Raw genomic sequence first — 26,235 nt, forward strand, 5'->3', positions numbered from 1 at the left:
TAAACAAAGTAGATAGCTGAACTTCAGAAGCCCCGCCCATGTCATAATGTCATCAGCTAGGGTCTTTTTAGTTTGGCCACATTTTTCTCTTCTTGGCTAGCACCTTTCCCTCTCTAGCACTCCTCCCAGGTGTCCTGTCTGCCTGTGGATGTCCTCAGAAGGTAGAATGCCTTGCCTTCCATCCACCAAACCTCCACTAAAGTTTTGAGTGTATTTATAGGAAACTATGTAACTATTGTGTTGAAATAATGAAATGGCTACCAGTAGCCAGTTGTTACTGTAAAGGTTTTTTGTATGCATGACAGGGTTTCACTCTGTATCCAGAATGGCCTAGAACTCAGTATGTAATCCAAACCGGCCTTGAACTCACAATCCTCTTGCCTCCGCCTCCTGAGTGCTGGGATTAGAGGTGTATACTACTACATACACCCAGCTTGGAGTTCCTTCATGGTGCACTCAAAATCCCAGCTACAATTATGTTTATAATCACAATTCTGTATTATCCGAGTCTAGCCAGCTCAGCTTATTTGCATAGCCAGCATTTACATATTAGCATTGTTTTCAACCTCATGAGACCTTGACAAGTTGCCACAAACCATGTTGAAATGGTTTTCTCCCTATCAAACTTTCTGACAAATTACAAATTCAGAATTGCTTCAGGTCAGAGTCAGTATGGACAGTTTCAGGTTTCTGAAACCGCACCTGCAGAAGTGAATGTTGGAAGGAGGTAGGGGATGGGGTCCATTTAAGGAGGTGGTCTCCCCCCATCATGGTCCCCAGGGGCCACCATTCCATTTTGACTATTGGACCACATCTATGCTTTGCCTGGTGAATGTGTTCAGTGGCCCTCTTTCCTTAGTCTTTCAGGTTTTATGGGACAGTTAGGTGGCAGTCTAAACAGCTTTGGTGTAAAAACCATCCTCCACTCATTTACTGCTAGACTTAAGCACAGGCATGTGCTATACTCAGGGCAGAAGTGTGCTCTTTCTGTGGTTTGTATGCCATGTCATAGGCTGTCACTCCCAGTTCAGGGCTATGGCTGTCCACTCATGAAGGCCAGGCTGCTCTGATGAGACAGGGAAGTCTTGGGTTTGTCTGTAGAATGGCTGGACATCTTCTCCAAACACTACCCCAGGAAGCAAGTGTGGTCCTGCCCCTGCCCTCTCCCGTATGGTTGCTGAGTTTCAGCCCTTAGTGGGTGCTTTGGAACATCCCTTTGTAGCCCTTCTTCTCTGTGTGTGTTAGCACTTGCCCACTGGCTGTGTGTCTAGCTGACCGCCCCGCCCTGCGCTCACACTGCCGCTGAGCTCCTGGAGGGCGCTTAGCGCAGCATGTGCCCTGTGTGTTAACTAAAGAACAGCTGAGCAACAGGATGGGAGAGAGGTCCCAGACCGTAATGATTGTCCCCGTTTCTTTACGGACAATAACTCAGAAACATCCTGGGGAAGGGGCGTGTGTACGTCCGCGCTCGTGTCTGTGTATGGGGGCGGGGTCCTTTGTCTGGTGTGTGGTTGGCGCTCCACCCTTTCACCCCTGATGCCATCTTCTCAACCCCGCCCCCCACAGGCTCCATCCATGCCACGTCAGTAGCAGCCTCAAGAGTGGAGCAGGCACTGTCGGAAGTGGCCTCGTCCCTGCAGAGCAGCGCCCCTAAACAGGGCCCACTGCACCCCTGGATGACCCTGGCACAGATCTGGCTCCATGCAGGTACTCCTCTGCCCCCTCTAACCCCTCCTCCATGGCGCTTTGGCCCAACTACCACAGGCTCTCAGCGAGCCCAGGACCCCTCCTCTGTCAGGAGAACAAAGTTCTTGAAGTCAAGCACCAAGCTGGTACTGTTTCTATACAGACACCCTGAGTCACTCTGCATCTCTCTATCCCTTCCAGAGCCTATACCTGGCCCAAAGCAGGCAAATTGAATCAGGCTTAGAACTCCGAGAGAGTTTGTCACGTAGCATACAGCGCTACACCCCTTCAGACTTTGTGGGTAACTTGAGTGAAATCCCAGCAGATTAGACCTGAGTTTTGTCTTTACCTCAGTTTCTTCATCTGCGTGGTGGAGTTAGAATAGCACCTGTCTCATAGGTCAGTGAGCACAATGCTTAGCACATCCTGGCAGTCAAATCTCAGAGTCACCAGGAGAGGGGACCAGGGGAGGGGTGTCACGCATTGATGGCTCAGATGTCTCGATCGGGACCAGGGCAGAGCAGTGTGTTTAGTCCCTCCACTTCTCTCGGCTGGCACCTCTGGTCACCCACAGAGAGGGAAGCTGTAGCAAATGCCATTGATTGGGAAGCCAGCCCGGAGCAGGGACAGTCGGCCTTGTCCTGGTTTCATGTGGCTGTCAGCTGGCTCAGCGATTGCTGCCTCACAGCTGGAAATCCCAGCACTCATCCTCTGTGCATGGAGAATCCCACCCTACCCAGGCTCCCGGAAGATGGCTACCAATGTACTTGCAGGTTTCTATTTCTGTGTGAAAGGTAGTATTTGTCCCTCAGGCTTAATCACACATCCACATGACCTGGACGAGCCTTCCAAGGCCTATGTGGCTGAGAAGGGCGTGTTGCCCACCAGTCTTCTGTCTGTTTACCCCTCTGTTTATTGCCAATGCCAGTTGTGTGATGCTCACCCTTGTGTACCATCATTGGCAGACCTGTGCACATGACAGCGTGGCTAGATTTACCTGGCTCTGAAATCACAAAGCGTAGCCCAGTCAGCATTTTCTGTATTGACATCTTTAATTGAGCCATAACAACTAGCATCAATTAACAAATTATATTCTTCAGAGCAGAAGTACAAAAGAGGGCTGATTCATGCTTGTGCTATTGTTCCCCATGGCGCACACTCCCCAGCCTTGGGCCTGGAGCCAGAGGGGTCACAGACAGGCTGCCTTGAAGAGCTGGGGCTCTGCAGGAAGACCTTCTCCCCGGCTCTCTGCCCAAACAACCCATTCACCACATAGGATTCTGACGCGGTACTGTTTCATCACATCCATGAGGTAGTGACCCTGAGGGCCACACAGGGAAAGAGCGAGGTTTGGTGTGCAGGCCCAGGAAGCCCAGTGGAACACACGGGGCTGGTGGAGAGCAGGGCTGGCTTTCACCCCAGGCTTCTTGAGTTTTCCAAGGCTACAGTGTAAAGTTTGAGAGACAGATGAGCATGCTTCCAGGTAGACCTGTTGCTGACCACTGTTACAAAACAGCTGCTGCTTCTCCTGCTTGCTTCCTAGAGAATGGGATGATCCAAGGGCCACACGCCCAGAGAGCTTTGCCTGGTAGCCCCTACCTCTCATACAGCTATCCAGACACTTTACCCCTCTTTGCATGGCTTGACATGACTGTTAGGGAAGATTTTTGTTTTGTTTTGTTTTGGGGAGGTTTCTTTTTGTAGTACTGGAGTTGGAACGCAGGGCTTCATGCTTGCTATGTCGGAGTTCCACTACTGAGCCACACCTCAAATCCCCCTTTTATTTATTTTTCTTTTTGCACTGATTATTTTGTGATAGGGTCTCACCTTCTGCCTGGGCCTAGACTGTGATCCTCCTATTTTATACCTTCTACTGTAGCTAGGAAGATAAGCATTCACTACTGTATCTCTTCCTTTGAGATGGAGTCTTGGTGAACTTTCTTGCCCAAGCAGGAACTGCAAACCTCCCAATCACAGCCTCCCACTTAGCTGGGATTGACAGGCACACACCACCACACACAGCTCTTTGAGAAGGAGTCTTCTTTTCCTTGGCTGGCCTCAAATTGCAGTCCTCCTAGGGAAGAAATTTTTATAGTTACCCTTGATCTTTTACGTCATCCTAGAAGCTCTCTCATTGTTATGGTCTCTAGGACAGAATAAAGATCTCATTACTAGTTAACCAGTATGACTTTACTATTCGGCAGTACTAACTGAAAATGCTATGTTTGTCTTAAGACTCTGGCAGAGGTACTATGCACACGTGGTGAGCTCTGCTGGCAGCATGAATGGATAAGGCCAAGTAGCATCTTAGAATGCGTGCTACATGGACTCCTTCAAAGTGGTGACGGTTGGAATCAAGATTAGAATTCTGTCACATATTCATGTACTCTTTAAAGAGGTAAATTCAGAAGAAAACAGACAGATTCCATTCAACTGCCAGGTGCCATATGTGCCTTGAGCTCTGTTCTCAGAGTACTGAGAGGAAAAATAAAGGTGACCTCATTGACAGTTCACAGGAACCAGGTGCCATCTGCTCTGTGTGCCCATCGTCAAGACTGCCACACTCCATCAACTTGGCAGCTTTGGCGAAAACTGATGAAGGCCCGACCCCCAGGTCAGGGTGTTTCTGTGGCATTTGCAGCCCTTCTCTCACTTGTTTTTCAGTGAACTGAGTGTGGTGAGAGCCTGTGATGGCTCTTGGCACCCAGACGTCTATACTAGTTTTGTGATGTACCTGTAACTCTAGGAAGGCAGGGACTGCTTCTGTCTCCATGACCACTGAGCTAGAGCCTGGCACTGACCAAATGCTTGGAGGTAGTGTATTAGTAAGATCAAGAGTATGAAATGAGGATTAGAGAAGGGTTCTGGACCACACTGGTTGGCTCTGAAATCAAGTTTCTCAACATGCGAGCCATGCAACCTCAGGCAAATGACTTGCCAGCTGTGCTTCGCTTTCTTCATGCGGGTGTGGGGGGGGGGTAAATAAGGGTGTCTGTGCCCTGCTCGGTTATAATGAAGATGAAACACGTGAAGATGTGTGGTATCCTTAGAATCCTATCTGACACACCACATGGTGCTCGCTCAGTGTCAGCTATCTGCAAGCTGTATACCATTCACCAAACCCTTCTGGGAAGAAGAGGCTGGAGGGTGGAGCTGGCAGAACTGCATTTCATCCCACAGGTGCGCCCTTGCTGTGGCTCACATGCTACGTGTCTGGCATCTCCTTCTGGTAGGCCAGCCCCAGGGCTGCCCCTCAACCCTATGGATGCAGTGTCCTGGAGCCTGGGAAGAGCCAGGGACAAGGGAAGGGAAAGGAGGACAGGCAAGGCCAGAACCAAGGAATTTGGGAGAATTCGGGAGAGCATCTAAATTCCCAGCAGAAATCAGAAAATCTGATCTTGCACATCTAAGAATAGCCACTGGTTTCGGCTGTGAGAGGTGCCAAAGTGAAAGCTATAATTATTAGTAAGTAACAAGCAGAAATTAACCACCTACTGCCAAAGCATTTTTAGCTGCCATCCCAACGTAGGACTTCAAAGATGGGTACCCAGAAGCTGACTGGCTTGGAAGGGCTCTGGCTCAGTTAGTATGGTTGTATGAGGTTCTGGTGGCTGACAGTGAGGCTTATGGCCTAAAGAGAAGTGCATGTTTTACAGGTTCTGGATTGGGGTGCAGCACCCCTGTGCTGTGCTCTGGTCCCCCTAGCTTCTGCTCTTTGACAGGGTAGACGGAAGCACCTCCCTCTGTCATTCTTTACAAGACATGGCACAAATGGTACCATGAGATACTTAGCACTTCAGGAAAAGCAAGAATTGGGCAGTTGCTGTTAAGATATCATGGGATTCCCAAGTGCCATAAGAAAAGCTAGATGAATAAAAATTTTTAAGCTTTTGGGAGAAAAGACTGACAAAAAGCACAAAGTTAAAATGGAAAAAATATTTATAACCCCTATCCTAGACACAAGGCAAATTTCTTTGATGCATGGTTACAAATTAAAAAGGAAAGCTCAAGCTAGGTGCCTGTAATCCTAGCTATCAGGAGGCTGAGACCTGATCATCATGGTTTAGAGCCAACTTGGGCCACAAAGTTTGTGAGATTCTTATCTCCAAATAACTACCAAAAAAAGCTGAACATGGAGCTAACTCAAGTGGTAGAGTGCTAGCCTTGAGCAAAAAAGCTAAGGAACATCACCCAGGCCCTGAGTTCAACCCCAGCATCCATCTCAGCCCCCCGCCCCCCACCCCCACCAACACACACACATACAAAGCTCCCTCCTGCTAAATGTGGGAATGGAGATAAGGCAGCAAAGGCAGGACTGAGGGACAGGAAGACAGTGATAGACCTTGGTCCAGGTGACAGTAAGTGCAGGAAGGGTATATCTGATATCCCATTCAAGGAAGAGCCAATTGGACGGGTTGATGAGTGAGACCTAAGGAGTGAAGGAAAAGAGGAATCCAGGAAGAATATTGGTGCTAGGCTTGAGTCCATGGGTGACCAGAGGTGCTATTATTCCCAAGTTAGGGAAGAAGAGAATCCAGAGTCCTGTTTGGACCTGCATGTGTCAGATTCCTGAAAAATCACTTCAGGCCATTGTCAGTGCCTGTATCAGTCACTTTTCTGTTGTCGTGACCAAATGCCTGAGGTCGCTCAAAAGGAGGAAAGATTTAGTTTGGCTCACACTTTCAGAGGTTTCAGTCCACAATCAATTGGCACCATCTCTTTTAGGCTACAGTGAGTTAAAGCGCCATGGCCCAGAGCATGTGGTGGAGCAGTCTGGTCAGAGAGGAGGAAGGGTCTGAGGACACCCCAGTGAGGACTTCCTCTACCCAGGGGCCACCCCCTCAGAGCCCATTCAGTATGAACTTGATACCGTGATCCACTCACCTGGCAGTAATGCCAGCAGCTGGGGACCAAGCCTTCAACACATGTGCGTTTGAGGGGACCCTTCGGATCCAGACCCTTAGCAGTGTCTGGGCTCTTGCATTTGAGCTTAAGATGGGAGCAGCCCCCAGCCAAACATTTGGCTGCCACATCTGCCTCTGGAGCACAGGCCCTGTCAGTGCGGCCCCTCCCCCAGCCTCCAGGACGCTGAACAGACCTTTTCCCCCTCCCTTATTGTCTGGCCTAAGTCTGTCTGTCTTCCACTTCCTCCTTTAGAGGAACGGTCACAAGTGACCTGATGTTTATAATGATCCAATGATGAATAAGGTACCTGGCATCCATTTGGTCTCACTGAGGGCCCTCGTGAAACAGGACTTAGGGACACTGTCGTGAGATGGTTATTAGCCTTCTGTCCCTGTTCCCCACACTGAGCTTCCTCCATGACCTCACTGGGAAAGCTCAGTACCTCACCACCCACATATAGCTCCAGGTCTGGAGATCCTGCACATGTCCACAGTCTTGCCCCCTAAAATGGAAGCAAGTCAGAGCCAAGAGGACAATGAAAGGGACATTCTGTGCCACCATGCTCAGGGGTCAGGGGTAGCCCAAAGCACGCATTCACCCCACCTGGCAAGTGCTTGAAGGGAATTATGTTACTGAAGACACCGGACAGCCCTGATGGTGTCTTTTTGAGGGTTTTGCCTGATCCAGACTGAGGACGGAAGTGCCTCCCTCATTCCCATAGGTCCCCTGTGTTTCCCTGTTGAGTCAAGTCTCTGAGAAGATGAGGCAGGTGTGGCCTGGCATTCGCCACCCTAGAGCTCGGGAAGTTGTGTGTGAACTGCCCAGGTTTCCACGATTGTTTTCTGTAAGTCCCTGTGCCAGTCTGTTACCTCCTATGCTCTCACCATGGAAGAGACTGGAGGATAGGATAGAAGGATAGATAGAAGGCCCAGGGCTGTGCCAGGATAAGGTGCACTTTCTCAGCCTGGTGTGTATACAATCACCAGGCATGTGGGAGTGATAGAGTGATAGCCTTGAGCAAAAACAAAAAAAATGCTCAAGGACTGTGCCCAGGCCCTGAGTTCAATCCCCAGGATTGACCAAAGAAAAAGGAGGGAAAGGAAGTAGGGGTACAAGGTGTGGGGGAGGGGCAGGGCCAACAGGCTGCTCAGGGAGGGTTCAGCAGGTGGCGCTGAGAGGAAGGGCTAAGGGGAGGGGTGGACCTCATCCTCACAGCCCCAGGGCCCAGAGACAGAAGCACCAAGACCTTAGGAGGGGGAGGGGAGGAGTCCCAGGAGGGTCTGCTGTGATCCAGCAACTTCTGAGTATGAAAAAAAAATAATGAACTTACCCTTTTTTATCCCCCTTCTTTTTTTTTTGGCATCTCTCTCTTTTTATTATTGCTGTTATTGTTTTGTTTGTGTGTTTGGGGTTTTTTTTTATTTGTCCTGGGGCTTGAACTCTGGGCTGCAGGCTGGCTTTGAACCGCAATCCTTAGTTCTCAGCCTCCTGAGTAGCTAGGATTACAGGTGTGAGCCACTGAAGCCCAGCTGTTTCTTTTTTAAGACAGGACTCACTATGAAGTTCAGGCTGATCTTGCCTCAGCCTGTTGAGTGCTGGGATTATAGGGGTAGACCACCATGCCCAGTTTGTTTCCCTTTCTGGGTGCCTCTGTGTAGTATAACGAATATATTAGTTCCTATATCCATGTAAATAACTTGGAGATAAATAAGGAATGAAACTAGAGGCTGAGGCAAGCTAGGGGCTTTTCTGAAGGTAGCAGGATGACAGAGCCCAGGCAGAGCAGCCACTGAAGAAAGCGCTAGGCCACAGGAACAGCAGATGTGGCTGCTGTGGAAAGAAAGGGGAGAGAGGCTGCAGTGTCTTTGAAGCCTCTGGTCGGCCAAGGAGAAAAATGGTTCCAGGCTCAGACAAGACCTTGGGAGAAGAGGCCTAGGGGCAAGACCCGGTGTTCCTACCCAGACACATGAGTGAACACACACTAGGGACTTGGAAATGCATGCGAGGCCATGATGATGGTGATTCTCTACACAGAGGTAAGAAAGTTGAGGCCAGAGTCTGGCAGAATGGTCATTTTCCTGCTTGTTCTGAAAGCAGCCTGCTCTCTCAAAGGCTTTATGGATATTGACAGTGGAGGATCTCCAGGGTGCACTAGCTTTCTCCAGAGGGGGTTGAGTCTGGTGGAGCAGCCATTTTATTTCTAATGTGTGCATGGCCCAGTGCCTTGGCTATGCTTTGGGCCTCAGGAGAGCAGGCCAGAAGGTAGAGCTGTGTTCCTGTGAGGGATGTGCACCTCAGGCCTGCCTGACCCTACGCTCCTGCCAGTCCTTTCTCTGTAGCGATCGGAGCTGAGGGCAGAGCCAGGACTGCCTCTGTCCAGATGCTGAAGGGCCCGAAGTGGTCCCCGGTGGCGGTGTCCTCAGAGCCTGTAAGCAAGACCTCACTCTCCTCTGCTGGGTGCTGACATATGGCTACCCTGCAAGGCCCACTGCCAGAGCGACTGAGTCCCTGAGCAGGACTGGGCACAGGAGACCATTGGCCTCCATCCACAAGGGTAGGGGACCAGCTGGCTCTGGGCCTTGCCAGATGCCCATGGGGGGAAATGCAAAGGTCCCCAAGCAGAGTAACAGCTGCTCACAGGACCCAGGACAGGAGGGAACCAGCACTGCATCTGATCTCTGCTCTCTTCCTACAGCTGAAGTCTACATCGGCATTGGAAAGCCCGCAGAAGCCACGGCCTGCACCCAAGAAGCTGCCAACCTCTTCCCCATGTCCCACAACGTCCTGTACATGCGGGGCCAGGTGGCTGAGCTCCGAGGAAACTTCGATGAAGCCCGGCGGTGGTATGAAGAAGCCTTATCCATCAGCCCCACCCACGTGAAGAGCATGCAGCGACTGGTGAGTCTGGACCTGAGCCTAGACGCCCGCCCCCTCTCTGGAATTTGGGCTCCCCTTGTAGCAGGTGTCTTGGCCCCCCTAAACCCTTGGTTTCCAAAGGTCAAGTTCCAGGTTCCAGGTACCATGGGGCGGTCTGGGCCCAGGCCCTCTGTGAAAGCAGCCTGATTTACCAAAGGCTTTGTGGATGTTGACAGTTGAGGATCTCCAGGGTGCATAAGGACATTCTTGTAGTCCTGGGCACTGTCGTTGTCATCTTGGTTTCTGCATTGCTTGCAGCAGCCACCTTGAGGGAGGAGTATCCACCCCCTAAGACTTTGATTCTAAGGTCAGAACACTTACACCTAGGGTGCCTTTTCCTTGATGAGCCTGAGACAATGGTGGTTCTTCAGGTCCACAGGCCAGTAGGGGGCAGCTCACTGGGAGAGGAGGGGCTGTGGCACTGGGAAGTGAAGAAATCTAGGCCAGTTCCCACACTGGCTGCACATTTCCCTTTTCTGGGTACCCAGATTGTACAAGGCAGAGTGCTCTGATGCTCCTCACCCCATGTATGGCCCATCTTTGAGAGGCCCCAGAATTGGCCACCAGCTACTTTAGCATCAGTCAGGTAAGCAACAGACAGTCACTCTGGAGGTCTCTCCATCAAGCCCCTGTGGGGTGATGAAAAGCTGTGCTGCCTTCTCTGTGTCTTGTGTGTAAGGCTTGGGTTCCAAACTTGTTTTATTCTTAGCAGTGGGACAGCTCTGATTTAGCAGATGACAGGAAGAGAAGCCTTGTGAAAACACTGAGGTGCCCTTTGAGTTGGTGGCTCCTTGGGAGCTCAGTGCTCATAATCAGGCAGTGGTGTGAGATGGAAAGCTAAGGTGGATGAGAAGTCTGGGGACAGAGACCTGACTCTAGGGATGTCACTCACTCCCTCTTACCTGGGGAAAGACCCATAAGCTCTCTGCGCCTCGTTGTCCTTTTTGCAGGGGAAAGACCTTGATCTCAGTAGGCTGTGAATGTGGTCAAAGACTGAGAGGATGTCATTTGTAACTAAGCAGGTCCCAAAGCCTTCATTTTCTTGCCATTTCTCACCAATGTGGCAACACGTTGGGGGGGCTGGCCAATAACTACTAGTTTTCAGCAGAATACTGATACACTAAGAATCAGGCACTGTGGAAGGTGTGTGGGCCTAAGAGCTAGATCTGGACTTGAACTTGGGCTTGTCACTCATCTCCAGGAGCCTTGGTGTTTTCTGTGAACTGGGCTGTTACCCTGGTGAGCTGTGTGAGAACCAAATGATTCATGGAGTAAACCTAGCAGAGCTCCTGATACCAGAACACCAAAGATAGTCACTTTCAGTTTTGCAAATAAACCCAACCTAAACTAAGTAGCTAACAATTATAGCTACTTAGTTTTTTTCAACCTCCTTTTAAGAAGATGCTGTAGCTCAATGTGGCTTCATAAATAATTTCACCTAGTATCCAAACATTGATCTGTTTGATAAAAAATATTACCTGGCTTTTCATTTTGGTCTCCATATTGTAAGAATTTATTAAGAGCTTTTCAGATCTCCAAGCTTTTGCTAGAGCATTACAAGAGGTATAATCAACTCCATGTGCCCAGGCTTTATTCCACCTTGGGGGTTATGAATTATTCAGAGAAGTATTTCTTGTTCATCCCCAAGGGGGAACATATGAGACAAAAGATCAAATAGGAAAATCGCACTGGGAGAGTTTTCTGTTTCTGTCTTAGAGCTTCTCAAGACATCTGAGCTCCTGATAATTGCCAGGCGCTTTCCTTTCTGAAGGAGCAAGCACTTCATCCAGCATGGGGCTGAGGAGCTAGGGACTGGCCAGCAGTAGGCCTTGCCTGCCACATGCATTGGCAGCAACTAGGCCCAGTGATGACGGCTGCTTCGAAAAGCTTGCTTGTAGAAATGAGTAGGAATATCAGACTCACAAGTCCTTCCTCAGCACTTCCTGATATATTTAGGAAACTCTCTGGACTAGAGACAGATTAAGAGCCACAGCCCTTGAGATTTTTGGTTCCGACTCTTGCGGTCACTGTTTAGTCATTGTCCTTCCTGGTACCAGGTAAGTGATGTTCCCTGGCCTGCATTCTGCCTCCCAGATCCCACTCCACCCTGGGGTCAGGGCTGAGGCTCCAGATTGGCCTGGGCTAGAATCCTGGCACTATCATTCACTGGCTTTTTTCACCTTGAGGTAATTACTTTCCCTTGCTATGCCTCAGTTTCCCCACCCATATAAATGAGGACAATATTAGCACCAGTATGTCGTCGAGACAAAGTCAACACAAGAACTAAATCTCTTGTTGGCTCACAGAAGGCCCCATCTGCTATTACAGGAAGCAGACTGGATGTGAGCCCCAGAGGTAGGCAGGAGCTGGGAGAACATCATTGTGTTCTCACCAGGCCAAGTTCAGGGAGGAGAGTCTGGGCTGCAGAAAGACATGTCAAAGAAAGGTCGAAACGAGATGAGCTCCTGACCGCTGCCTGGCACCCAGGCAAGGGCAGCCAGGAGGCCTGTGCCAAGCCTAGGCCAGAAGTTCCAGGTTAGTAATTTGAAGAACATGTACCAGAGAGAGACCAGACCAAGGTCTAAGGGAAGGAAACAGTCATGAGGCAGATCAGGGTCATGGACAAAACTGTAGATGGATAGAGTTAGGGGACCTGTGGCCACCATGATGATCAGAGTGAGGGGAGTGTGTGTGTGTGTGTGTGTGTGTGTGTGTGTGTGTGTGTGTGTGTGTGTGTGTGTGTGTGTGTGTGTGTGCGTGCGTGTGCGCGCTGTCTAGAAGGCCACGTTATAGAACAGGGTGGCCACAGACAGCTGCAGAGAACAGACAGGAGTCCCAGCTTCCCCTGCAGAGAGCAATCACGAACCTCTAGTGGGTACAAGTGGCAGCATGTGCCAGACCACCAGAACAGTGGAGATCTTTGGTTTACGTAAAAATGCAAATGTGTGTTAGCATTGTTAAAAAACCAATGGTGACTGGAGAGGCAGCTAGTATTTGAGAAAGTGAGCCAAAGTTCTGAAGGTCAGACTTGACAAGAGAAATGTAAATTAAACCCCGGGAGAGGCAGGCGATTTTCTAACCATTTTAGCCTTCATACGTGTACTCAGAACCCTACACAGACAGCAGGGAGAAAACCGCCATGCTGAGCCATGGCAGAGAGTGTGCACAGGCAAGGGGGCGCCGAGCCGGACCGGGAGCTGAGCGTGGGCAGGTACGAAGGGAGCTGAAGGGACAGAAAATTATGAAGCAATGTTGCTTACAAGGGAAGCAATTCAGAGGGAGCAGACTTTCCCCAAGAAAATCTCAAGGCGTATTTTCATATTCGTTTGCATAAATGCATAAATTTACATGTATTTGCTGGCGATGTTAAAAAGCTTTAAGCTCTCAGTACCCACAATGAATTAATGAAACACAGAGATGCATTTTGCAAGGAGAGGGAGAGGAAAGAAAGGTGGCGCAAGGTGACTGCAGGCCAGAGGCCTGGAGCCCTAGGCCAGCCTTCCCAGGCCAAGGACAGGCACAGAGACCCAGTGCGGCTGAGGACACAATTACCAGGATGGGGACAGGCTCTGCAAACAGGGACATCTGGCTGCCCTCTGATAACGTCAGTCTGGGCTTTTGAGGGCAATGTGTGAGATGGGAAGGTAAGAAAGGAACAAGGGCATTCAGGAGCTAGGTGACCATGGAAGAGAGCCAGGAAGGCTGCGCGGAGGGAAGTCAGAAAGGCCAGCAATAAACAGGCACTTTGGGTGTCAGCGGGAGCCTTAGGTCTTCCTCCATTGTGCTGGACAGGTTGAAAGAAGGTGTGGAACCAGAGCAGATGGTGGGGCCAGCTAGGTCCTCGAGAAGTGGACAGCTTGGAGCGCAGAGGTGCCCAAGACAGCACTAGCAATGGCCACAGAAGGGGACAGCAGGGGCACTGGTGACACATCTGCCATGCCCACCCACCGTGGGAAACAGGAGGAGAGCCAGTGTGTCTGTCTCCTCGAAGGGGACAGAGAAAAGCTGTGTCAGAGTCGGAGATGAGAGGTGAGAAAACTGAAAGCACGAAGGGGGCTATCCATGAGCATGCTGACGTTCCACAAGGGCAGGGCCTGAAAGCGACAGGCAGCCATGCCCAGAGCACAAGGGGCGATCACAGACCAGTGACGGATTCCTCACAAAGGGAAGGTATTTAGGAGGAGAGATTTTTTGGGGGGTGGAGGGGCAATGGATGAGGATCAGGATCCCCCGCCTAATGAGTGTGGCGGAAAACTGCTTGCCTCCCCCAGAGTTCTGGAAATGGTGGGCAGGGGAGGGCTACAGTGGCCCAGTGGAAAAACACATTTCCAGTTTCCATGAGGGTCCAATCTTTGGGAGATGGATTGTGAGATACAAAACTCTCTTAGAGCCAGGTGCCCACAGCTCATGCCTGTAATCCTAGCTACTCAGGAGGCAGAGATCTGAGGATGGCAGTTCAAAGCCAGCCTGAGCAGGAAAGTCCGTGGGACTCTTACCTGCAATTAACTACCAAAAAAGCCGGGAGTAGAGTTGTGGTTCAAGTAGTAGAGGGCTAGCCTTGAACAAAAGAAGCTCAGGTGCAGTACTCAGGCCCTTAATTCAAGTCTCCAGGACTGGCACCAAAACAAAAAAACAAAACAAAACAAAAAAACTAATTCAATCAGGGTGGCTTCAAGCCAAAAGCGTCGCACCAAGGCTGTCTGCCAGGGTTTCTCTCTGGAGTGACACAAGTATGAAAGCCCTAAAGTGGGCTGCAGTCCTGGTGGGAGAGATCACATGGGTGGCATTAGTCTGGCAGCCACCAACTGAGCTACTGGAAAATGCATTTTCTTACAAGACACCCAGAGGTGCCCCACATTGATGGAGGGTGGAGGGCCTGGAAAGGGGGTACCACAGCCTGGGGTGCTCTAGAACGTGTCTTCTGGATCACACCTACATCTTCAGCTGTGTCAGCGGTTCTGAAGGTTGACCCATCAAGAGAAAGCTGAGGAGCGACACTGCTCTAAGCAGAGCACAGCTCTTCTCAATTCAAAGAGACCTGCAGTCACAGTTGGCCTAAACTGTCCTCAAGCTCTCATGCCTTTACTGTGAGAAAGCATTTCATCTGTTTTGCACGATAGGCTAGAAAGCTGGCAGAGGGGGAACAGAGAGAGAAAGGTAAGCCCGGCTTGCTAAGGCAGCTGGCATCCCTAATCATGAAACTTGGGTGCTTTGCTCTCTCTCCCATCTTTGAATGTGTCCATCTGTTCTTTGAGATTTAGAAAATTTCTGGGTCTTGTATGTTATTAGGAGCCTTTATCCTTGCCCAGAGAAGAGATGCTAGCACTCTGGGTACGGACACGTCTATCCAGTGTAGTAAGGCCCCTTAAGCACAGACAGGCAACACCCATTTTCCCCTCTTTTAGTCTAGGTAAAACCTAGGCACAAGGAGGCTGGCGAAGCAGAATCTGAAGATCCTTCCCCTCAGAGCTGAGCTTCAGACATGGCTCTCTTTCATCCAGAGTGCCAGCTTTCTTTCAACACATAGAGAGGTTGGCACCAAGCAAAGCTGGATGGTCGATGTGAGGCTCTAGAGTGAGGTTCTTTCATCTATTAATTGTATTTTATTTTCTTTCACAATTGAAAACATTTCTTTGAAGCCAGCCAACCTATAATCTTAGCTTACTTAGGAGGCTGATTGGGAGGATCACGGTACAAAGCAAACTCAGGCAACAATAGAGTTTGAGACTTCATCCCAACCAATAAAAATCCACGCACAGCTGAGCAGTAGTGGTTTGTACTTGTAATCCTCACTACTCAAGAAGCTGAGATCTAGAGAACTGAGAGCCCAGGCAGAAAAGCCCACTAGACTCTGTCTCTAAAATGAACCAGCAAAAAGCAATGCTGGAAGCATAGCTCAAGTGATAGAGCACCAGCCAAGCAGGTAGGAGGCTTTGAGTTCAAACCTCAGTACCACGGGTGGGGGGGGAGGGATGCTAAGTGTCAGTGGTCCACACCCACATCCCAGCTATGCTGAAAGCACGAATAGGATGATAGCGCCTAGACTAGCGCAGGCAAAAATAGGAGATGCTGTTTGAAATACAGTGACACAGAAAGGGCTGAAGGCAAAGTTCAAGTGGTAGACGACTTGCCTAGGAAGTGCCAGGCCCTGGGTTCAAACTCAAGAGCCATAAAAGTAAAATTGCTTTGAAAATTAAGGAGAAAAATTCTGACTGCTGAAGATGAAGCCTGAGAGGTGTTCAGATGTCTTCCTGGTCTCTGAAAAGCCTGCAGGTCTTCATCTGTCTACTGTCTTCACTCGGTATATGGGGGTTCAGATGCACAGGGCAGGGGGAAGCAGCATTGTTGTGGAGGTCTACATTCTTCATCTTCTCCCAATCATCAGTGGCACACACAACAGCCCAGCTCCTTGCACAGCTTGAGACCTAGGCGACATTATTAATACTTGGCATGAATCTCACTTTCTTCTCTACCATGAAATGTGAAACCTTATTGGCTGTATCTGATGCGCCCATTGTCCCCATAGTCAATGAAACAGGGAATCTCTTGTTAACAGGTAGGGAAGCTTGGTGACCTTCCCCAGGTCATGTTGGAACAAGAAAGTATCAGACTTCGTGTTACTGTGGTCACTTAAGAAGTCTTGGTGACAGGGTGGCACAGAGGCCAAGGAATTGGATCCCGCAGGCCCTGGCAGCGGCCCTGCCTCTGCCCCAGTGAGTTTCTTCCTAGGACTCAGAATGGACCAGTTATACCTTTAAATCACAGCCTCCCTGCCAGAGTCCTGTAGTCACAGAGAAACCTAGAAAGGGACAAACTTGGCCCTTGAGAGAGCAAGATGTCACCCCTGGCCTAGGACTACTTGGACGCCTAAATATCATTAAATACCATTATCTGTTCGGAGGTGGGGGAAAAGCAGGCCCCCAAGCCCTGCTCCCTTGGTCAGCTGACTTCTGTAGTAATAGCTTCTGTCAGTCATTCTCACCCTCAGGTAAGAATGCTTGCTTTGTGAGCCAGGTGATCCCTAGTACTCCGGTATTCACTGAGGGTAGGGCTTTTTGCCCCTGGCCTGGATGGGCAGAGAGAGGGAACACTCCTATCTTGCCCTGCCCTTTCAAGGAAAGCAGCTTGGCCTTAAGCTTTTATTGCCTGCATCTGGCTCAACAATGGCTCCCCTGTGGATTCATCTGGGTGTGGGGGAAGGTGGCCTGTTGGAAGTGCTTAGAAGCAGGAGATCCTGGGATGATCTTGAGAGGAATCAGCTTGTTAACAGTTCCTTATGACCAATGCCGCCATGTCTTCAGATCCTTTTGAAACTGCAAGTTGTTACCTTACCCTGGCTGTTGGGCAACTGTGTTCTCCTTGAAGTAAAAGGAATGAATGCTAAGCATGGAGAACCCCAGTTCTCCATCAGATGGCTCCTGTCTGCCTATGGCCCATGTGCCTACCTTACCTCCTAATCCCCTGGTCACCCTCCCACCCCCATCCCCAGGGGAGGGAACATCTTCTGTTGGGTCTTCAGCTGCACTTTCCTCCGCAGCTGATGGGTGCTAGGACCCTGCTAGGCTCTGCTCTCCCTGAAGACCAAAATCACAGACTGAGAAGCAACCTAAGCCAGGCCAGGCTCTGCACTGCTGTCTCCTTTGTCTCCAGGCCTACCTGTACTCCCGCTAAAGGAAAAGATCGATTCTGTGTTTATTTCTATTTCCTGTTTCAGAGTCTTCCATGACTAATTATGGGGACTGCAGTTCCATCTCTCCTTAGTAATTATGACCTAAAAAATTTTAAATCTGACATATCCTACCCAAGGCGTTTATTCTTAGAAATTATTCCAGTGCAACTTGACAGCACAGCTCCTCTGCCTCGCTGCTTTGCAGTTTGTACTCCTTGGCTTGGACGAGACAGTGAGCTGCGTGCTGCCCGGTTGTCTGTGCTGCCAGATGCTTGTCCTAACTCCACGCTTGGTTCTTGGCCTCTGAATTTTAGCCTGTTGCTGTTTTATATTACACACACACACACACACACACACACAGACACGGGTGTGGCCTGGACTATCTGGGCTCTCTGGTTCTAACCCATCTGGTATCTGAGTTTCTTTCTGCCATTAGGGCTGGCCCAAAACTCCCTGTTGGCTGATGTGACTCTCTTTGGGCCATGTCACCCCTATCTGTTGTCTAAGTTTAAAACTCTCAGGCCCAAAGCTCCGGAGAGGACCTCTACCCGGAGGAGGGGAGGAGGACTGGAGAAGTCTCACCCCAATAGCCGAAATTGGCTAGGAGGCAGTGAAAACCCTTGATCTGACACTTGCTACTACCTGAAGGTAATTAGGCATTTCCCAAACCTAATCACCTTTGCTGACAAGGAAGCTGAGGCTAGACTGGGGAAGGCACAGAGCTGGGAGTGGCAGCCCCTCTCCCCACAGGAGTCCTGACTCCATCATGGTGGAAGGTCCAGGAACACCTTTCCCACCTGAGAAATGGGATAGGACCTGTATCCTGAGGTGAAGGCTGGAGTGGAGTGGCACAGACCCTGGCCACAGGGAACATGGCTCCTACTCAGTGGAAGGGGGTTCTCGTGGTCCTCCTGAGGGTTGGGTGACTGGCAGGTGGCTCAAGCAGTATCTCCGCTCAGCTTCTTTCTCTCCATGTGGAATGGAGTCTTGTTCTTTTCCCCTTGCCACTGACCTCTTCTCCCCTTGCTCTGCCTCGCAGCTGCCTGGAGTGAGAGTATGTCTGGATTGCCACCCTCACCGTTCATTTAGGAGGCCAGTCCAATGCAGGGAGGGGTGTTTCTAGTGAGCCTTTGGCACCGCTAGTTGCCAAGGCGATGGGGCTGGGGATGGCTTAGGAAAGGAGGCCACTGTATCAGAAGTTGATGTCAACCCCTCAGGTGAGCTGTGGTGGCTTCTGGGCCCACACAGGTCCCAAAGCCTGTGCTGGGCTCTGCCTCAGAGCTCTGCTGACTGAAGACTGAGTGCTGGGCAAGGGGAGGGGGGTCTACCAGGGCTTCATTGAGAGCTGCCTTTCTCCGCATCTAGGAAAGGAGAGAACAGAGCAAACCAAGGGCTGGGAGCTCACTCTCCCAGAGCCCTGTAAGAGTGCTTCCACTGAAGCCCGCTATGCCCGGGCAGGAGATGCCCTCCAGGCCCACGCTGCCTTTCTCACTGCCCACCAGGCCCAGTGCGGATGCACAGACACAGGATTGCTCTCCCTCCTCCAGGAGCTGCCCTCCTTTTATCTGCCTCATAGTTACACCACATCGGTCTCTTTTTCTTTTTCTTTTTTGTGGATTGTGGGGCTTAAACTCTGGGCTTGGGGCTGTCCCTCAGCTCTTCAGCTCAAGGTGAGCACTATACCACTTGAGCCACAGCGCCACTTCCAGCTTTCTGGTGGTTAATTGGAGATAGAGTCTCATGGACTTTCCTACCCAGGCTGGCTTTGAACCACGATCCTCAGAACTCAGCCTCCTGAGTAGCTAGGATGACAGGTGGTAAGCCAATGGTACCCGGCAAACACACAGTATTTTTACTGTTACAGACATTGTTTGTAATGGAAACTTCCAGAACATCAGCTAGTCACCAACAGGTCTATGAAACAGAAAAGATTCAAGACTAAGCACCTACATTGTCAGGTAGCTACTGGCTCACCTGTATGTGTTACATTCCTGCAATCCCTGGGCATTGCCCCTGTGATCGTTCAGATTAAATGAGATGACAGAGATATGCAGTGTGTGCCAGATATGGACTAGACCCTGAGGGTACCAACATGACTGCATCAGAGCAGGGCTGGACATCTAGAGGGAGAGACATAAACATCTACAGGTCAGGTAGGGCACATGGTAACATGCCTATCAGGTATGGACCACAGGTAGTTGCTCAGATGCCTGGATAGATAAGATGTCTTCAAATCTGGGGGAGAGGACCCAGGAGGAGGAGCAGGTTGGGGAAGAAGGCTGGGCGCAGGTGTCACAGGCCTTGTTGCAGTGGGCAGCCTGGGTCTGCCATGTAAGAGCTGCCCTGTGGCATTGGCTGGGTGGGTCTGTAGGCAGAGCATGACTAGGCTAGCGCCTTGGCCATGGGAGCAGCTGTGGCCAGCAGGTGGTAGCTGAGCTGTGTGGCTGGAGTGTGAGTCTCAGAGAGGAGAGAGAGAGAGAGAAGGCTGGCAGCAGAACACAAGGAGCAACGACAGTTAAGGAGCAGGGAGGAAACGACTTCAGTGGACATTTAGGTTCTGATAACTACTCCTGCAGACTTTCTTCCTTCTCCCCTGTGGCTGGCGTTCGGGTCTGGTTCTGCCCCATTTCCACAATTCTAACCTACTGCCAACACAGGCCCGTGACCAGCCCTGTTCCTGCACTGCTGGGGGCGGGGCACAGTCAGCAAAGTCACTCTGATACGATTCATCAGGAGCAGAAGTGGCTTGACTTCAAGTCAGATCTTCCACACAGAGGCTCTAGGGCCTCCAGGCCTTCCTTCTCTGGGCTTTGGTTTCTTCTTGAGTATGTAAGAACAATGGTGACCAGCCCACCAGCCTGTAGGAATTAGATGTGATTGATTGAATGCAGTAGAACCTAATGGCAGATGCTGTGGCTTAGTTCTTGGGAGTCATTTGAACCATCCCTCCTTTGTGTCTGTTTGAGACCTGCCTGACTCTCTTGCCAGGTGTCAGTTACCCAGGTGATAGTGGACAGACCCACACTTGTAACAACAGTGACCGTTAGTGAAAGGTCTCTTAGACACGCGCCCGCTCAGGCACATGCAATGCAACGTACGCAAAGCCTGGATCTGGCTATGCTGAGAGTTCAGTCTTGATTAGATCCGAAATTGAAATTCTGGCCACTGTCCTTCCAAATGCAGCGGAAACTGCTAGCCAGCCCCAGGGGAGCCTCTGATACATGATGCTGTGTCTTTCTTCATAAATAAAAAAGCAAGTTCGTCTGCCACCACCAGCAGCCCCAGCAGACAGGGCCCCAGGAACCTACTGCCTCTCTCTCATCCTCTGCACAGGGGCCGCAGCATCCAGGCAGATACATGGGGCTGGAACCAGAGCACAAGCAGGTGCGCCCTGCAAGGACCTCCCAGAACAGACTAGAAGCAAGCCCTGCTTCCTCCTAAGGACAACATGCATTTTTTCCAGGCCTTTCAAAGCAAGACAGGTCAATCGAGTTATAATTGGCTCTCTAATTAGAACTCCCACAAGCTGTTAAAATCTTTACCTGCTGCCTGGCATCTTATTCAAAGGTGACAAATCCGCTTCTGCCTTTGGAATGATTAAAGAAAGCCAGCCAGTCTCCCCCTTCCTGCTGACAGCAGTCCCCCTCCAGTGTCCCCTACCCCTGCTCAGACGCCCACACAGCTACCGGCAAGCACGACAGGGAGGGGCTGGAGGAAATCAGGCCGGGCAAGGCTGTGTTGCTGATGGTCTACTGGAAGCTGCTGGGGAGAAGGCTCATTCTGTCCTGCTTTCCAAGACAGGAAGCATTGTGAGGGTGCTTTGGACAAGCCCTGAGCCCTCCTCTCAAGCTGATCATAACAAAGAAAACATACCTTGTCCTGTAAGTGGCTCATGCACAGAATCCCAGCTACCGTGGAGGCAGACATAAGAAGGATCTCAGCTCAAGGACAGACCAGGCACAAAGTTATCGTGACTGCATCTCAGAGAACAAACTCTGCATGGTGATGTGCACCTGTCATCCCAGCTAGGTGGGAGGCAGAGATAGGAGGATCATGGTCCAAGGCCACCGCTAGGCAAAAAGTACAAGACCCTATCTGAAAAATAACTATGGTGAAAGGGGACTGGGGAAGGGTGGGGCTCAAGCAGCAGAGTACTCAAGACCTGGCGTTCAAAACCCTGATGATGTCCTCCTTGACTCTGCCCCACTCTGTATCCTGAGACTGAAGAAAATGGATAGTGTGTGTGTGTGTGTGTGTGTCTGTGTGTGTGTGTATGTGTGTGTGCTGCTCGCCTCAGTGTGAGATTGAGATTGGCAGTGTGGTTTGGACGCGGGCATTGGTGACTAAACACAGCATCACTTGTATTTCCTGATGGTCCCTCTGTATTTCCTGATGGTCCCTCTGCTCTGGGGCCAGGGCCTCGGGAGCCCCTGCCAGCTAGGAGGTACCTGCAGTGCTGCTAGGGCCAGCAAACTCGCCTGTCCATCTTACCACATTGCTGCTACAGTGGCCTGTACGTGGGTGACTTGGAGTCTGCCATGGAGGGGGCATTTATACCATGGCAAATGACAAAGTGCCACAAATCAGGGCTTCCTTGCTTTCAGGGGCTCAGCTTACAAGCACATCCATGGGTCCAGATGGGCCATTATTATTCCATAGAGAGGGAAACAGAGGTGTTAGGGAGCAGTAGCCACGGGCAGCCATGGTCAGCAGCCCTAACTCAGGACTCCTGGGCAAAGGACGTGGCCTAGATCTAACAGCTCACCTGCCCTCCAGATGGCTGGTGGCAGGAAGAATGGTGGAATTGGAAGCTCACATTTTGGAGCAGAAAAGACCCATATTTGGTACCTAAGCTGCACTATGCATTAGCGATTTGTGTGACCTTGGCTTGTCCTTTAATCTCCATAATGCAGAAGTGAACAGAGTTCTTGGAGCCAGACATAGACCTTAGCATGTGTCCCATACATAAAGCCTCACCCTGCAGCCAGCCATCTCCTGTGCCTTCTCTTCTGCCAGAATGGCTGTGGAAATCCTGGAGGAAACGAAAGATTCCCAGGCTCCCTAGAGACGGACAGGTCTCCCCCATGGACCTGTACCCTGCCCCTAGTCTGTGATGGACAGGGTTCCCTTTCAACAAGGGCTCAGTCCAGGAGCAAAGAGGTGCCCAGTTACCCAAGGGCTGATCTTGGGCAGCTAGAGCTGCTCGCGTGTCACTTCTACTCTGAGCAGCCCTCTAGACCAGGAACACACAACAGCCACTCCTCTTCCTGAGCCCACAGGCCGCCAAGCATCAGGTGCACAGGCGACCACGGCCGTTGCTTTTTCTCTTCTGATTTGCCCATCCCCCTGAAAGGCATTGTTGAAGCCCCGCCCCCTCCGGTGGGGTGGGAGGTGTTGAACTGTGTGCAGGGGCGCTGGGCTTCTGGGAAGTCTGGCAGGCTCTGTGCCAGCCTCAGCCTATTTAGCAGCAGCAGGGGGCCTCGTGGATGAGCTGGGCTGTGTGAGTGCTCTTCCCTGGAGTTGCCTGGGGGTTTTGAGGCGATGGCTCAGATCTGGCTGCTGATGTATTCCACCCTGAAGTGGGAAATGATAAGAGCTCAACCGTGTGGAAAAGGAAAGTGCTGGGTTTGGGTCTCTGCTCCAGCCTCGCCTTAGTTTTCACCCAAGTATGCAGCTCCCCATCCTGGCCTTGGCTTTCTCTGTTGTCCTTGTTTCAGCCCTGGGCCTCAGTTAGGAGCTCTGGGAGAGAATGCTTGTACAAACTCCAGGAATCGCAGTTCCCCTTTCTCAAGGCTTTTCTTCACTCACTAACTTCTAATGCTCCCCCCCACACACACACTGGTACCCTAAAACAATTCTGTCATGAGGAGCAGCAGGGCAGAGCCAAGGCCCAGCTAGAGTTGGGGTTGTGAGTTCTCTTGTTATTTGGGAGGGAAAATCATTTTCCAAGGCTTATCAATTCCAGTTTTCCCTTCATTGGAAAGTGTCTTATCATTTCTGTTTATTCCTATTTAAAACTGGAAAGGGGGTTCGCGCCAAACTCTGGAAGGGATAGAGCAGGTGCTGGCCAAAATGATCACATCCTCCGTGGCAGGTCATGAGTCAGCCTGTGTTTGTGTCCCCATGAGCTGGCTCCAGCTGCAGCGGAGCACGCCCAGTCCCCAGCAGGGCCCTTCCTCCCTGTTCCCCCATCCCCTGAAAACTCAGGATGTGGGAAGCACTCGGGCTTCCGGTGATCCTGGCGGCCTGGCACAGGTGGCATTCTCCATCAGCATCCAGGTGGGACCTGAGGGAGCTTCATCCCCAGGCAGCCTTCAGAGATGGGTCATCTGAACTGGGGAGAGCATCCATCATCACCTCCATGCAGACAGCCCGCTGCACTGGGCCCATGGTTCATGGAGACTCCTGTGGTCCCTGGGATGGACAGGATGGAAAGAGTTGATACCCATTCCATGGTCAACTGTGGAGTGCCTACAGAATACCCAGCATGTGCCAGGGGCTGAACTGCCACCAAGCAGGTATTATCTGCTGAGTCCCAAGGAATCAGCACATGGTCTCTGGAGATGCCAGGAGTGGTCATAGCCTTTGTCTGTGGGAGTCTGGGTATTTTTAGTCCAGCAGTTGGTGGTGCTTTTTCTCCTCTGCACTATTGGCTTTCTCCACCATTTTCTGTAAATCCAGGGACCTGCCAGCATGCCCAGCAAGCCCAGCCTTTGACACTGCTCCACCATCGGCCTGTCGCTCAGGAGGCTGGGAGTGATCTGTGGTGGCCCACACCTCGCGGAATCCGCTGCTCAGCTCTGGGACACTCAGCTTTGCTGCTGGAGGTTGGCACTCGCCAGGCCTCTGCCCCACTCCTCCTCTGAGAAGCCCCTCCTGACCTCCTGCACCCCTCCATGCAGGTCCCAGGAGCATATGGTCGTGTCCCCAGAATACTCAGTGGTTGAGTGATCTTAGACTCTAGATTTTCCAGCTGGAAATTATTTACTCAGATACTTTGTCTTCTACGTTAGAAAAGTAGGTGAGAGAGAAGACTCTTAATTGGCAGTGGATGGCAGATGACAGGGCTGCTTGGGGAGCCCTGCCCCACCCAGTCCCACTACTCCCCAGAACTGGCACAACTTTTCTTTCTCTACTTTCTTTCTCTTCTTGCTCCTTTCTTTCTCTTTTCTTTTCCTTTGTGCTGGTACTGGGGCTTGGCCTCAGGGCTCTATGCCCTTGTTTGGCTCAAAGCTGGCAACCTACCCCTTGAGCCATGCCTCCACTTCCAGATTTTTGCTGGTTCATTGGAGATAAGTCTCAGAGACTTTTCAACCCGGGCTGGCTTTGAACCATGATCCTCAGATCTCAGCCTCCTGAGTAGTTGGAGATGACAGGCATGGGCCTGGCTTCACATCCTGCTTTTTGCTGGTAAACTGGAGATAAGTCTAGGAGACTTTTCTGCCTAGGCTGGCTTCAGACCTTGGCAATGCTCAGATCTCAGCCTCCTGAGTAGATAGGATTACAAGCCTGAGCCCCTAGCGCCCGGTGATTACAACTTCTGGCTTCCAGTGCTTGGTGATAATTGGTCAGCCTGAGTACAAAGAACATCCCACAAAGGCACAGCTCCCCTCCCCCTCCCCTGAGCACAGGTTGGAATGAGAATGAGGAGGCCCTTTCACGGTGTTTGGAAAGGCTTGCAGCCTTGGACCACAGTGGGCACTAGGGTCCCTAGGACACCGGTACTCCAGGAAGCCCCTCAGTGCAGGGCCGAAGGGCTCACATGCAAATCGTACCCTGGCTGTGGAAAACAGACAGTGGAAGGCCGTCTCACATGTCTCCCGCCTTGATCCTAAGGTCCAGCCACTGTCCCCAAGGGGGACCTGGGCCTCTGCCTAGACCTGCTCTTTTCACTGTGGAGTCAGGGTTGCAGAGCCAGGGGAGCCAGGGCTCGTTTGGCTTTTTTTTTTTTTTCTCAAAGCTGGCACTCTACCTCTTGAGCCAGGCTCTACTTCCAGATTTTCTCTTCCAGCAAAAAGTCTCGGGAACTTTCTGCCTGGGCACAAGCCACCTGCTGTGGCACCTTCCCAAGCACAGTGGACCAGGGGCAGCACCCCCTCCCTGAGGACAGGAGGAGGCCCTGGGGGGCAATTAGCACCAAACTTTCCACTGTGTCAATAACTCAGGGCCATGGGGAAGCGCTGACTTCCAGGCTGCCTGGCTCGTTGTTGGGGAAGGTAGTCAAAAATAAATAAATAAGTCAACCAGGGAGATGTATAAATAAATCAACAGGCGTCTCTCCCCTGTTGCCGATGGAAAAATACTGTAATCAGAGCACCCATGCTGGCACCCACAGAGCACGGCGTATGCGCGGGTGGGACATGGCAGGCTTGCTCCCCCAGGAGACCGGTCGGGGGTCAGGTCCAGCGGTCAGGCCCTGCCTCAGAGCTCATTCCATCACCACAAAGCACAGAATGAAATGGCAGTTGGGGGAGGGAAGCTGGAGACTCGTCTGGAATATTCCCAAGAACTGCCTTCCACTTCGGGGAGGGGAGGATGCCTCGTGTCCCCACATCATGCAGGGGACGCAGGGCTTCTGCCTCCTCGTCCAGCATGGCCCAAGCACCAGGTGGACCTGGTGTCACCTCTCCCGGGCCGTCCTTGGATGCTGCCTAGGACTTGCTGACCTGACACTCTCTCAATTAGGTCAGCACATCACGCAGTCTTCTGCGAGTGTGGGCATCAAGGCTCAGGCTGCAGCCAGTGGGAGCCGCCCTGACTCTGGGGATGCCCTCCCCACTCCCTGTGTGTAGCAGCACCCAGTGCCCCAGTGCTGCAGTGGGAGAGCGACGGAGTGGCCACTTCCGGTGCTGGCAGGGCAGTGCTCAGCTCCACGTGCCGCTGCGCACAGGGCACACAGACGCCGCCCTTGCCCTTGCAGTGCCCACCCCAGGGAGGAGACGGCTGGCACTGAGGTGAAGCTGTCCTCCATTACTAAAGTCATTGCTCTCCCCTTTTTTCCTGACCAGCAAAATTATCCCACTATTAATTCTCAAGGACGAGTGAAGGGATGTGGCATG

General features: G+C 51.3%; 1 protein-coding gene across 1 annotated transcript in view; it reads left to right on the forward strand.

The window, feature by feature from the left end:
- Ttc7b (tetratricopeptide repeat domain 7B) overlaps positions 1–26,235 on the forward strand; it is a 211,659-nt gene that overhangs the window by 175,497 nt on the left and 9,927 nt on the right. The window contains exons 18-19 of the mRNA XM_042692699.1: positions 1,567–1,707; positions 9,287–9,489. Coding sequence (XP_042548633.1) covers positions 1,567–1,707; positions 9,287–9,489 — 344 coding nt within the window. The remainder of the gene's footprint in view (positions 1–1,566; positions 1,708–9,286; positions 9,490–26,235) is intronic.

Source organism: Dipodomys spectabilis, unplaced genomic scaffold, assembly GCF_019054845.1.
Source record: "Dipodomys spectabilis isolate Male_0828 unplaced genomic scaffold, ASM1905484v1 ptg000157l, whole genome shotgun sequence".
Taxonomy (NCBI): Eukaryota; Metazoa; Chordata; class Mammalia; order Rodentia; family Heteromyidae; genus Dipodomys; species Dipodomys spectabilis.